The sequence below is a fragment of the Leuresthes tenuis genome, unplaced genomic scaffold (genome assembly GCF_036924035.1).
Source record: "Leuresthes tenuis unplaced genomic scaffold, fLeuTen1.0.hap1 SCAF_16, whole genome shotgun sequence".
In the NCBI taxonomy this organism is placed as follows: domain Eukaryota; kingdom Metazoa; phylum Chordata; class Actinopteri; order Atheriniformes; family Atherinopsidae; genus Leuresthes; species Leuresthes tenuis.
Window position 1 is genome coordinate 30156030 of NW_027325370.1, and position 13246 is coordinate 30169275.

A 13246-nucleotide genomic window follows, 5' to 3' on the forward strand; every position below is an offset into this window, starting at 1 on the left:
TGCTTTTTGTGGATGATGTGGTTCTGTTGGCTTCTTCAAGTCAGAAACTGTGGCGCACACTGGAGCCATTAGTAGCTGAGTGTGAAGCGGCCGGGATGAAGGTCAGCTCTTCCAAATCTGAGGCCATGGTTGCTAACCAGAAAAAGGTGGAACGCTCTCTCTGGGTTGGGGATGAGTCCTTACCTCAGGCGGAAGAGTTTAAGTACCTGGGTATCTTGTTGAAGAGTGATGGCAGGTTGGAGTGAGAGATGGACAGATGGATCAGGGCTTCATCAGCAGTAATGAGGGCGCTGGTCCGGTCTGTCGTGGTGAAGAAGGAGCTGAGCCTGAAAGTGAAGCTCTCGATTTACAGGTCCATGCTCCATGGTCCATGGTCACGAGATCTGGTTAGTGACCAAAAGAACAAGATCCCGGGGGCAAGTGGCTGAAATAGGTTTCCTTTGGAGAGGGGCTAGGCTAAACCTTAGAGATAGGGTGAGGAGTTTGGCCATCTGGAGGGAGCTCGGAATAGAGCCACTGCTCCTCAATATTGAAAGGATCAGCTGACTCGTGCATGTGGTTAGATAGTCGCCCCCCTTTGGAGGTTTTCTGGGCACGTCCCACTGGGAGTAGGCCCCGGGGCAGACCCAGGACTCGTTGAAGGGATTATATGTCCCCTCAGGCCTGGGAATGCCTTGGGATCCCCCAGGAGGAGCTGGAGAGTGTTGCTGGGGAGAGGGATGTCTGGGTTTCTCTCCTGGAGCTGTTGCCTCAGCGACCCAACCTCGGATAAGTGGATGAAAATTGATGGATGGATGGATAGAATCCAATTCACTACAATACAATTATCAAATCAAAATCAAATCCAAAATTATGGATTTTCCATTATCCATCAAATTATGCCTATAGCAACATAACTATGGGGTGTTGCAGGAACACCTGAGCCATCCCTAACTATAAGCTTTAAGCCTAATCTTCAAGATAGAGAGGGTGACTGCCTCCCAGATATATACGGGCAACTGCTTCCGCAAGAGAGGGGCCTGATAACTGAAGGCTCTGCCTCCTATTCTACTTTTAGAAACTCAAGGAACCACAAGTAGACCTGCAGTCTGACAGCCAAGTGTTTTGTTGGGAAAATATCTAACAATAACATCTTTAAGATATGATGGAGCCTGGTCATTAAGAGCTTTATATGTAAGGAATTTGACAAGGAGCCAATGGAGAGAAGCTAAAACTGGACAAACCCGATCTCTACTGCTAGTTCTCATCAGAACTTTGGCTGCAGTATTTTGAATCAGCTGGAGGCTTTTCAGAGAGTTTTTTGGACAGCCCAATAATAAACAATTACCGTAGTCCAGTCTCGAAGTAACAAATGCACAAACTAGTTTTTCTGGATTACTCTGAGACAGGATGTTCCTAATTTTGACAACATTACCAAGGTGAAAGAAGGCAGTCCTAGAAACAAGTTTTATATGTGCATCAAAGGATAGATGTGTGAGGAAGATTCTTTGTTTACAAACTGGAATCTATCAAGTAAATATGACTTAAACCAGCTTAATGCAGTTCCTTTAATCCCAATAACATGTTCAAGTCTCTACAATAGAATGCTGTGATAGATTGCATCAAATGCAGCACTGAGATCCAACTTGACAAGCACAGAAACAAGTCTGCTATCAGAGGCTAAGAGGACATCATTGGTAACTTTCACCAGTGCTGTTTCTGTGCTGTGATGCACTGTCTATGTCTGTCTCTTGCTCACCCTCTTATACTTATACACACACACACACACACACACACACACACACACACACACACACACACACACACACACACACACACACACACACACACACACATTTCATTATGGCTTTGCAATCACACATCTACATGTTATAGTGTTTTGCTGCCAATTGGGGTCAGTTTAAAAAAAGATGTGGAACAATCTGAGCTTTGGGCTTTTCTTGAAGGTGTTGATGGTGCTGTTGTTGGACCTTTGGGCCACAGCTCTGCTGCAAGTCAATTTGGACAAAAAAAATCTGCTTTCTGGTGGAGTGATACTAAACGTTAATAATAAAAACTGTGCAGTTATTTGGTATTTATTTATTTTTTGGTACTTCATTCCCCTTTTTAATAAATTTATAGTAATCAACCCCTACCAGCATGAGCTAACTTTCAGCAACTCACCTAAATCCATGTGTTGATAGTTTTTTGGAGGATTGTATGTTTGTCCTACATTGCTTAAATACCCCCCTGCATTGCTTTCAGCTCCCAACATTAAACATCTAAAAAAGCTAGATTCATATCTCAGTTCACAAACAAAATCCTACATTACAGCCAAGAGATACAGCTACTCTGAGTGCCCGTGTTCTCATTTACCTTTAAGAATTGAAATAATACAGTATAAAATAGTCATTTTAATCACAGGCACTAAAGCCTGACAATGAGCCAAGTTAAAGTTTCACAACTTAGCTAACGACAGCTTCAGTAGATGTATGATAAAAAAAAAAAGAAAAAAGGAAGGAGCATGAGCAGCATGCTGAAATTTAACAGTTTTAGTCTTGACCTATTTTGAGATAAAAAACAATAAAAAAACATGAAAAGAAAAATTATTTGCGTCTTACTTATTTTAGTCAAGAATTTTGTACAGTCAAAACAGTTAAACAGTAACAGTTAAATGTAGATATTCTCATATTTGATGACTTTGAATGAAAATGTAACTAAACAGGAAAAAAATAAGAAAATGTCCTCCTTACATTTTTGTTGGTGATATTCCGGACATCATGGACATACTGGATCTTTCCTTCATGTCTGACAACACCCACTGAGATTGAGTCCTCGCACACCTCTGATGCCACATACTGGTCCACCTTAAAACCAAGGTCTCTTAGAACCAGGTAGCCTGGGACCAGAAACACATGTATATGTGCACACTTTTTATACTGATGAACCATTTTATCTCACATTAATGATGTAAGTAGAATCTTTTCCCATTGTGACTTAACAATGGGAAAAGATACCGTTATTACACCAAAAGCATCATGTTTAAACATTTTTTTCAAAGTCAGGTACACTGACTAAGAAATAGCTAAATAAATCCTTGTCCATAGCCAATAATAGCAAAGACATCCAACAAAAGTTTCTTTCAGTAACTACTGCTGTCAATGGGTAAAAACATCGAACATCATTTAAACATCAAAATGTTCAGTTTCTTATGAAGATTTAGGCTGCAGCATTTTGTGTTTCTGCCTTTTACAGGTGGACATACGGTGGCACAGACGGGTCAATGCAATACAAAAGCCGCAAGATGAATGCAAAATCACAACACAAAAAAAGCTGCATGACAACACGGCACAAAAGTCGCAACAAAACACAACACATAAGCCTCAACGGAAGTTACGCTACAACGGAAGTGAGCAGCGTTCAGGTCTTGTGGCTGGATAGAGGAAGAGTGGAAGAGGTGTCGAAGAAGTTTGAGAAGTAAATGAAACACTGATGCATGATAATGTCTATTAATATTAGTATGCGCTGTTATAAATTAGCAATGTTGTTCACTGAGTTGTGTTTATGTAAGAGATAATGGAGGGTGAGGGGTTGGGTTAAGACCTGAACGTTGCTCACTTCCATTGCGGTGTAACTTCCGTTGAGGCTTATGAATTGTGGCGAGACTTTGGTGTTGGGTTGCAGCTTATGTACTGTGTTGAGACTGTTGCATTTGTGTTGCGGCTTTTGCAATGTGTTGACCCTTCGGACCGCAGTAGGGATAACATGACGACTAAGAATGATCTTCCAGTTGTCTTGCAGTCAGATAAAGATTGATCAACTGCACCCCCAAGTTGTTACTGTCAGTTTCATATTTTTCTGTAATGAAAATTGAGCTGAGTGGAGCACCCTCATTGAAAAGGTAGCATTTGTACCAGGGTGTAGTATCGGCAGTGTCAGCTACTGCAGAGTAATTTGACACAGGACTAAATTCTGAATACACTTTCCCATCGCATTAAAAAGATACATGTTTACATGTTTTGTTTTTTTTTCAAATCCATGTAATAGCAGGTTTAAACAGGCTTTATTTTTGCATACACTCATACTCACCAGTGGCAATGCCGTCAAACAGGGAGAGGACTCTGATTGGTCGTCTCTGCTCTGCAGGGACAGCTGGGTAAATCTTTGGTTTTTCCTGGAGGATACACAGAACATGTTTTAGTGAAATAATGACAAAAGACAGCTGCATACAAAGCTGTAATATTACCAAACCTTAATTTATAGTATGAGCAAACTTCAAAATTGGTGAGAAGAATGAAACTTTTTTATACACAAGCAGTCAAAAGTTTGGCTGCACCTATTCATGCTTAGGTTTGTCTCAGTGTTGACTGTTTTCTACACTTTGGAACATTACTGAATAATGAAGAATGAACAAAATTAATTCAATTACTTACTTACTGTACCAGCCAAGACTTCCCCTTTAAGAAGGTGCATTTTTTGGGTAATGTGGCTTTAAGCTGTTTTGGGAAATTTAATGTAGCTGAGGAATGTTACCTCCTATTCAATTATTAAGGATCATACTGACCTGGATGACAGAGAATCTACAGTGAATCTATTGTGTCTATATTATAAAGCAGCATAGCAGTGACTAGACAATACTAAATACTGTAATGTTGTGATTCTACTAGGTGGGTCACACCTGACCTGAACCAGAAAAATATAAAGCTTGTCTTATTTTAGGGAAAGGCCAAATAAGGCTACATATAACAGATGACCCAGGTAGTAAATCAGACAGTGGATCAGTTTTCAAAAGTGCCAGTCAAGAGTCTCAGTGTGACAAATTATTGTGCTGGAGCCCGGGAACGCCTGTCTATAAATGGGGTAATTAGGGCCTCATGATGTAATGGGGCCTTAGTTTTTGTGCAAATGCAGCACAGTTGAGTGCACCGTAATAATCAACACACCAAGCCACTGCTCGCAATACCTGTACATATCAAGTCACATCAGCTGAATGAGTTTGAGAGGAAAGGACAGATAGGAGTTCTGCCATCTGTGATACAACACTCATTGCTGCAATGATTGACCGTCAACATGTGACTCGTTACTGCTCAGAGCAGGGCACATACACGCACTGAAGTCCTAAAAAGATCTAGAAATGCTGCCTGAAGTGGGGCAATGTGTCAGTATATATTCCTGAGCATTTGCTGCCAGTGTATGCGTAAATGTGTGTGTGTGCTGGTGAGAGTTTGTTCTTACTGCTGACCTGCATGCTGCTTTCTCCTTGTTTCTTGATATTGTGGATATATACAGATACATGTAGTACTCGTATCAAAACAATCAGGAGCCTATTAGCCTAATAGTCTAGTATGCTAATCTCAATAAGAAAACACAGTGATTTCCATAGCATAATTTCTGCATCATGTGCTGCCTCCTGCATTCTCTCAAAAGCCATGCCACCGCACCCCTTCCCTCATATTTCCAGAAAAGAAAGCACATCACACCTTCAGAATTTTTGCTTGTGTGAACAGCAACTGTGGAAAAAGGGTGTGGCAGCAGCTTTTTTTTAAAAGCTTCAAGTGACTTTTTGAAGGAAAATATCTTATGTGAAAATAGTCCGTAAATTGATAACCTTTTTTGAGACTCATAATTACTTACTCGACCTCAGTCTTTTTAATTATTGCTTATCTTTTCATAATCATGTCAAACTGCATTTTGTCAGACACTGACTTTTTTTGAATGGTTGTGTAAGAGGCAGTCCTGTTCGAGAAGATCCCAGACCCTGGAAAAGTCCATCAAATGGCCAAAGGCGAGATAAACAACAATGCACACTTATACCCACCTCTAAGGTCAAGTTAGACAATTTAACCATCACCATTTAACCTAATATGCACATTCTTTGACAGTAGGAGAAAGCCTTAGTACCCAGAGAGAATATGCAAACTCTGCACAAAAATGCCAAAGCTGAGATTTAAATAGGGGACCTTTTTTCTGTTTTCTCCTCTGTTTATCCTACTTCTGAAATAATATCTTATAATAATACTGCAGATGGAAATGATTTTTATACAGTAAAAGAAACAACCCTCCGCTAAAAAACAAACAATTAAAGTCACTCACAAACTCCTGTCCATTGTCATTAGCAAAAAACTCCTGTAGCTTTAGGCTCCAGTCATGCCGTCTTTTGAGGACACCATACTGTAGAGGTGGCTGGCACATGTAGCAACGCCAAGGGTCTAGATAGCGAGCACTGTTAGATGCTCCGGGGTCAACCAGAATGTCCAGACAGTCCACACAGAAACACCTGGTGGAACCAGGCAAAAGAGTTGAGTGGAGGGATACGTTCCTCTGTGGCAGAGAAGGACGAGCTAAGGCATTGTTGGTGTCTGTATGTCTATGTGTGTCAGACCTGCAGCAGTTAGCGTTCCCGCATAGCAGAACTTCTCGACCTCCACAGCAGACAGTGCAGTAAGACTGGTAACCATCATCATCATACATGTAGGACATCTCCAGGTACACATCCTAAACACAAAAAACCCCACACATACATAAGCAAGAATTTAATGACACAATTTCACATCACATCAGTGAAACAATCAATCTGAGCAGACCAATCTGCTTTGATGTGATGTTTAATCATTTTCAAACTAAAGGTAGAACCAAGTAAGTCATACCTGCTGTTAATAACTGTTAATATCATATTTCATACACGTGTAGGGATTTCTGTAGCAGAGATATAATAAGTGCTGAATAATGTAAAACATCTGGGACAAAGAAGACATTATCTATTACATTCTTCCAGGAAACTGTAGTTCATTGTTAGGAGCTGTGGGCAAAGTCCAGTCGTCTAACTTTAACTGAGTATTAGTTGGCCTGTCTGCTAATCTATTAAACTCTGACAAATCCATCCTATGTAATGCCACAATGGTTGTTGTTTGGTTGATCACACTTTCCTTATTTGTTGATATACATAGGAAGCATCTAGTACATTTTTCTTAGGAAAATCCCCTATTGCACAGAAAGTATTTGAAGTAGACTTGGTTTCCAGAAAGGAGTAAATTATTAGAAACTGGGTGGCAGATATATACTTGAAGAACATCAACTCCTGGCAAACAAATGCAGGCTGAAAAGACAGTTTGAAACAACATTTCTGACGGGATTCTGGTTCATAGTACCTTGATGACTGTTTGAGATACATGATCTCTCTTTAAACTGCTTTATTTTATCATTATTGTACTTTAGTTTAAACACACTGCAAAATTCTACTTCATTTGACTGTGATGTCAATCTAGTCTATGGATACATAGACTGATCAAAAAGAGACAATCTATATTAATGCACAAAAATGCATTTCTCTATATATCAAAGTGTCTGATTTTCTGTTGCTTTACCTTGCATGTTTGGCATAAGCCTCCTTCAAACAGTGGGTGGAAGGTCGCTGCTTTCATCTTTCCACAAGAGAGACAGAACTCTGCCAAATAACACACAAACATTCAGAAATAAAAAAATCAAGATAAACAAAGGCATTAAAAATCAATACATTAAGTTATATGGTTGATTCCTAATAACCACAAGAAGAGTCTTTACCTTCAATACTTCTTTTATTCTTCTGAACTTCAGTCACCATTTGTTCTAGCAGAAAATCAGGGATAACGTTGAAAAATTTAAATATGATCCGCAAACGTCCTCTATTCAATGGTAGTCTGGACCAACTTTGATGCTAATACGCAAACTAATCAAACAAAAAAATTACAAATATGTAGGCATCTAATCAGTCAAGTATTCAGATATTTCCATACAGATTTCCATACATATACATACTGTATATTCAGTATTTTAGAACTGTGCAAAAAGGATGACAATTGACCTCTACCTCTGCTATAGGATTCTTCAGGGGTAGCCTTGTTCTTGCAGAGACTAGCTTTGGGTCGTTTTGCACAGGGAAAATATTCTGGCTGAGAAACAGTGAGGACCTGGTCCAAGGGGTTACTGTCTGCAGACACACACACACAATTCACTTTTATTCGCTGCCTGAACACCAACTCCCAAAAAGACAAGGCTTTTCGTGATAATTTGTACATGACAATGTGTTTCTGCTGCTTTGCTCACTGGCACTGTGAGTAGGCTTTAGTCCCTCCTCTCCTTTGGGTAGAAAGCCACCATTGGCCCAGTCAAGAATCAGTTTGACTTGGTCCTCTGGGTTGTCTGACTCGCATGGAGGAAATGTCTTATTTGCCCGGACACTGGCCATCTGAGACAGCAACAGAGATGGTAACATGGAGCTCAGTGTTGGTTGCATGTGCTAGAAGAAAGCACTCACTGTATAACCTGAAGCACAATAAATATCTAGATTCTTTTGGTAAAGAAGGTACACCAAAAAAAGTCACAAGGAGGCAGGATGGCCCCTATCTGTGTTACTATTTGTGTAACTGTGTTACTATACTATTGCAATGCACAATATTATTCATTGACTATTGCTGAAGCACGGTGGTTAGGGTCGTTGTCCTGCTGAAGGTTCCCAGTTTGAATTTCGGTTCCTATGTTGAGTTTGCATGTTATGCCTGTGCGAGCATAGGTTCAAATCAATTAAATTCAGTCAGTGGGGTTACATGAGGGCCATTGGATGGGATTAATGGCTAAATTACAATAAAACTGAGTTATTCAGTTCATGTAGACACCTTAATCAGATAAAAAATCAGATTGGATTGGGTTAGTCGCGATCGGATTAAGACCCCAAAATAACTCGATCCAAACGTACACTAAACGTGCTTGTACATGGCAGAAGCATGTGCTGGACTGGATTGAGCGTTCTGCGCATGCTCAAGATTTTTTCCCAGGATCGTCACCCGGAAGTCGAAGGAGACGATTTTACTATTGTTGTCACCGCTATCGGAAAGAAACAAACAACGCGATGGAGAATGCGCCGTTGTGCATCGTGTTTGTGCCATAACCAGCTCATCACAAATGTAGAGGGACGCCGCTTCATCTTGCTCTTCGTTCGCCATCTTTCTCAAATACCTGAGTTTGTTGTTGCTGTTGTTAGTGATGAAGACGTCAACTGAAAGTGGCTCTATTAGCGATAGTTAAAATGGGTACAGCGCCACTTATCGTACCGGGGTATGACATGCTTTGTGCCAGTGATTTGACTCATTTACCTCCATATCCAAGGATAATTACCCTCAGATAAGGAGCATAACCCAACTATAGCTATAATCAAGTTAATCTCATCATGTAACCCCACTGAGTTTTATTTATATATTGGTAAATTACAACAAATCAAGGCACTTCAATAATACAGTCCAATTCAAGCAAATTGGAGTTCAATTCATTGTAATCATAATCATAATCAAATCAAATGAATTAAACTCAAAATTAGTCCAATTCATACATACAGAGCCAACTAAAAAAACAATTTCCTCGCTAAGGAAACCAACAGATTGCACCGAAACTTCTCTTCAGTCCAATCTCCCATCCTGAGCGTGCCGGATCCGACTGTGGAGAGAAACAACTTCCTTTTAACAGGAAGAAGCCTCTGGCAGAACCAGACTCAGGAAGGGTGGCCGTCCGCCTCGACCAGCTGGGGTTGGAGAAGACAGAAAAGAGGGGGAAAAAACACCATAACACCATTCAAAGGATACCTGTTGAGACAGGGAAACACAAGTTAATGACAGCAATAATGCCAAATGTACATAATGTCAAATGAGAAATTAAATGGTGGAAAAAAGAGCAAAGTGAGGAAAGTTGTGAGAGATGAGGTCCCCCAGCAGTCTAAGCCCATAGCAGCTCAACTATGGGATGTTTCAGGATCACCTGAGCCATCCCTAACTAAGCTTTATCAAAAAGGAAAGTTTTAAGCCTAATCTTAAAAGTGGAAAGGGTGTCTGCTTCCCGGACATTTACTGGCAGCTGGTTCCACAAGAGAGGGGCCTGATAACTGAAGGCTCTGCCTCCCATTCTACTTTTAGAAACTCTGGGAACCACAAGTAAACCTGCAGTCTGAGAGCAAAGTGCTCTGTTGGGAAAATATCTAACAATGAGATCTTTAAGATATGATGGAGCTCGGTCATTAAGAGCTTTATATGTGAGGACAAGAATCTTAAATTCTATTCTGAATTTAACAGGGAGTCAATGAAGAGAAGCTAAAACTGGAGAAACATGATCTCTGCTGTTAGTTCTCATCAGAACTCTGGCTGCAGCATTTTGGATCAGCTGGAGGCTTTTCAGAGAATATGTGGGACAGTCCAATAATAAGGAATTACAGTAGTCCAATCTTGAAGTAACAAATGCATGGATTAGTTTCTCTGCATCACCCTGAGACAGGATGTTCCTGATTTTAACATTATTACGAAGGTGAAAGAAGGCAGTCCTATAAACCAGTTTTATATGTGCATCAAATTATAAATTCTGGTCAAAAATAACTCCAAGATTCCTCACTGTAGAACTAGAAGCCAAGGAAATACCATCTAGAGTAACTATATAACTAGACAATTTCTCCCTGAGGCGCTCAGGTCCAAAGATAATGACTTCAGTTTTGTCTGAATTTAGAAGCAGACAGTTCTGAGTCATCCAGGTCTTTATGTTTTTAAGACATGCTTGTAGTCTGACCAACCTATTGGTTTAATCTGGTTTCATAGATAAGTACAGCTAAGTATCATAAGCATAGCAATTGAAATTTATGCCATGCTGTCTGATAATGTTACCTAATGGAAACATGTACAAAGTAAAAAGAATTGGTCCAAGCACAGAACCCTGAGGAACTCCATGACTTACTCTGGTGTGTGAGGAAGATTCTTCATTTACAAGAACAAACTGGAATCTATCAAATAAATATGACTTAAACCAGCCTAATGCAGTTCCTTTAATCCCAATAACATGTTCAAGTCTCTGTAACAGAATGCTGTGATCGATCATATCAAATGCAGCACTGAGATCCAACATGACAAGTAAAGAAACAAGTCCGCTATCAGAGGCTGAGAGGAGATCATTGGTAACTTTCACCAGTGCTGTTTCTGTGCTATGATGCACTCTGAATCCTGACTGAAACTCTTCAAAAAGATTATTTCTATGTAAATGATCACAAAGTTGAACTGCAACTATTTTTTCAAGAACTTTAGACAAAAAAGGTAGAATGGATATTGGTCGATAATAAGCCAACACTTCTGAATCAAGAGTAGGTTTTTTAAGTAAAGGTTTAATTACAGCAACCTTTAAAGTCTGAGGTACATATCCTGTCAACAAAGACCGATTGATCAAATCAAATCAAATCATCACTGCTGAGAGTTAAAGGAATACATGGCTCAACAGAGCTCAGACTCTTTGTCAGCCTGGCAACAGTGCTGAAAAGAAACCTGGGATTATTCTTATTCTCTTTTATCAATGATGAATAATAAGCAGTTCTAGCTTTACGAGGGGCTTTCTTGTACGTTATTAACCTATCTTTCCAGACTAATTGAGACTCTTCTAAATTAGAGGAACGCCACTGTCTCTCCAGCTTTCTTGCAGTCTGCTTTAACGCACGCAGCTGTGAATTATACCAAGGAGCCAACCTCTTCTGACTGATTACCTTCCTTTTCAGAGGGGCAACATTCTCCAGTGTTGTGTGCATTGAAACTATCGTGCTGTCAACAAGAGAGTTTTCAACAGTGCAGAGCCGAGCTTCCAATTCAGATAACCTTGCCTCCAAAACTATAAAAAGACTACATTTGTTTCATGTACCATTATCACTAAAGGAGGCAGAGGAGTAACTAAACATCTGACACACGGAGCAGGTGAAAGCAGGAGATGGAGGAAGATGGTAGCCTTGCAAAGCTAGAGAACCCATCACACCACTAAAAAGTGAAAACTAAAGACTAAAAACTCTGTAAGAGTGAGCGCTAGGATATAACAAGTATGCGATAGAGTTAACTATGCAAGATGTGTAAATTATAGGGAGAAATAAGGCGATTATTAGTAGTTCAAGAGGAGCAATAAATCACAGTACACACACAAGGCAACAGGAAGTGATAAGATACGTCATACCGCAAAGCAAAGCCGCAAAGTCGCATGCGGCAAAGAATGGTTGTTGTCCCTTATGTCTTGCATAATGACAGACTGTCTACCTGTTCAAGGTGTACCCTGCCTCTCGCCCAATGGCAAATAAGACCCTGAACTGGATGAAGGGGGTATGGAAAATGGATGGATGAATGGAGGTTGAAGTATCAAGAAGCACATGAGGAATCCCCAAGGAAAGCTCAATGCTTGAGCAAACCTACTTTATTTTTATGAAAGGGTATGACAACCTTCTACATCACATTGAAGGTAATATGACTTAGGGCTGCACAGCTGTATGGTAGTTAGCACTGTCGCCTCAAATTAAGACAGTTCCTGGTTTGAATCCCAACTGGGGAGTTTACATGTTCTCCCTGTATATGCATGGATTTTTCCGGGGTACTCTGGCTTCCGTGCATCTATCTATCCATCCATCCATCCATCCACCCATCCATCCATCCATCCATCCATCCACCCATCCATCCATCCATCCATCCATCCATCCATCCATCCATCCATCCACCCATCCCTTATGCTTATTCAAGGTTCGGCCATGGAGGCAACAGGTCCAGGGGGGAAACTCACACATCCCTGTACCCAGCTCCTCCTGGGTGGTTCCAAGGCATTCCAAGGCCAGATAGGATACAAAATCCCTCCTTAGTGGCTCTTATGACAATGATGGGATCAGACTCCATGGCATTTATTTGTGCTAGCATAATCTCTGTAAAGGTAATCTAGGCCTAACTGCCAATAAACCAAAATAAAACACATGTTTTGGCCTACTGGACTAAATAAATGAGAAAGTTGCATATTGTCACCAGTGGTGCACAAAACCCTGCACCTGTTACTTCAATATGCAACTGATGAAATTATAAGGAGAATACTTTTTTTTTCTTCATGTTTGCTGATATTCAGATACATCATATATACTGCAACTACAGAATACTCAGTGCTAAAAGTCCTGTGTCTGGATTGTTGTAACCATGTGTACCTACACAAAGTGAGCTGATGTTGTGGCAGCAGCTCAGAGACAACAGTGTTGATTATTAAAGCAGCAATGCTGGTTTTCATTTTAAAACAATAACTGTTTCTTCCAAATTATTACCTCCAGTGCAGGCTCAGAGCTTGACTTCGGGTAATTTGTCAAAGCAAAACTAAAAAAGCAGTAAAATCTAGAAGCAGTGAACTCATACATGCAGTTATCTAATTGAAAACTTGTAAGGCCAACAATCAAAAAAAAGAGTGCAGCAAGCTAAGTTGAACTAAG

At 40.3% G+C, this 13246-nt stretch overlaps 1 protein-coding gene across 1 annotated transcript in view; it reads right to left on the minus strand.

Moving 5' to 3' along the window:
• Positions 1 to 13246, minus strand: part of LOC140271512 (DNA (cytosine-5)-methyltransferase 3B-like) — a 60140-nt gene that overhangs the window by 7438 nt on the left and 39456 nt on the right. Inside the window, exons 9-16 of the mRNA XM_072366759.1 lie at positions 8062 to 8203; positions 7826 to 7945; positions 7540 to 7584; positions 7344 to 7423; positions 6362 to 6474; positions 6073 to 6256; positions 4069 to 4153; positions 2733 to 2878 (exon numbers count right to left, since the gene is read on the minus strand). Coding sequence (XP_072222860.1) covers positions 2733 to 2878; positions 4069 to 4153; positions 6073 to 6256; positions 6362 to 6474; positions 7344 to 7423; positions 7540 to 7584; positions 7826 to 7945; positions 8062 to 8203 — 915 coding nt within the window. The remainder of the gene's footprint in view (positions 1 to 2732; positions 2879 to 4068; positions 4154 to 6072; positions 6257 to 6361; positions 6475 to 7343; positions 7424 to 7539; positions 7585 to 7825; positions 7946 to 8061; positions 8204 to 13246) is intronic.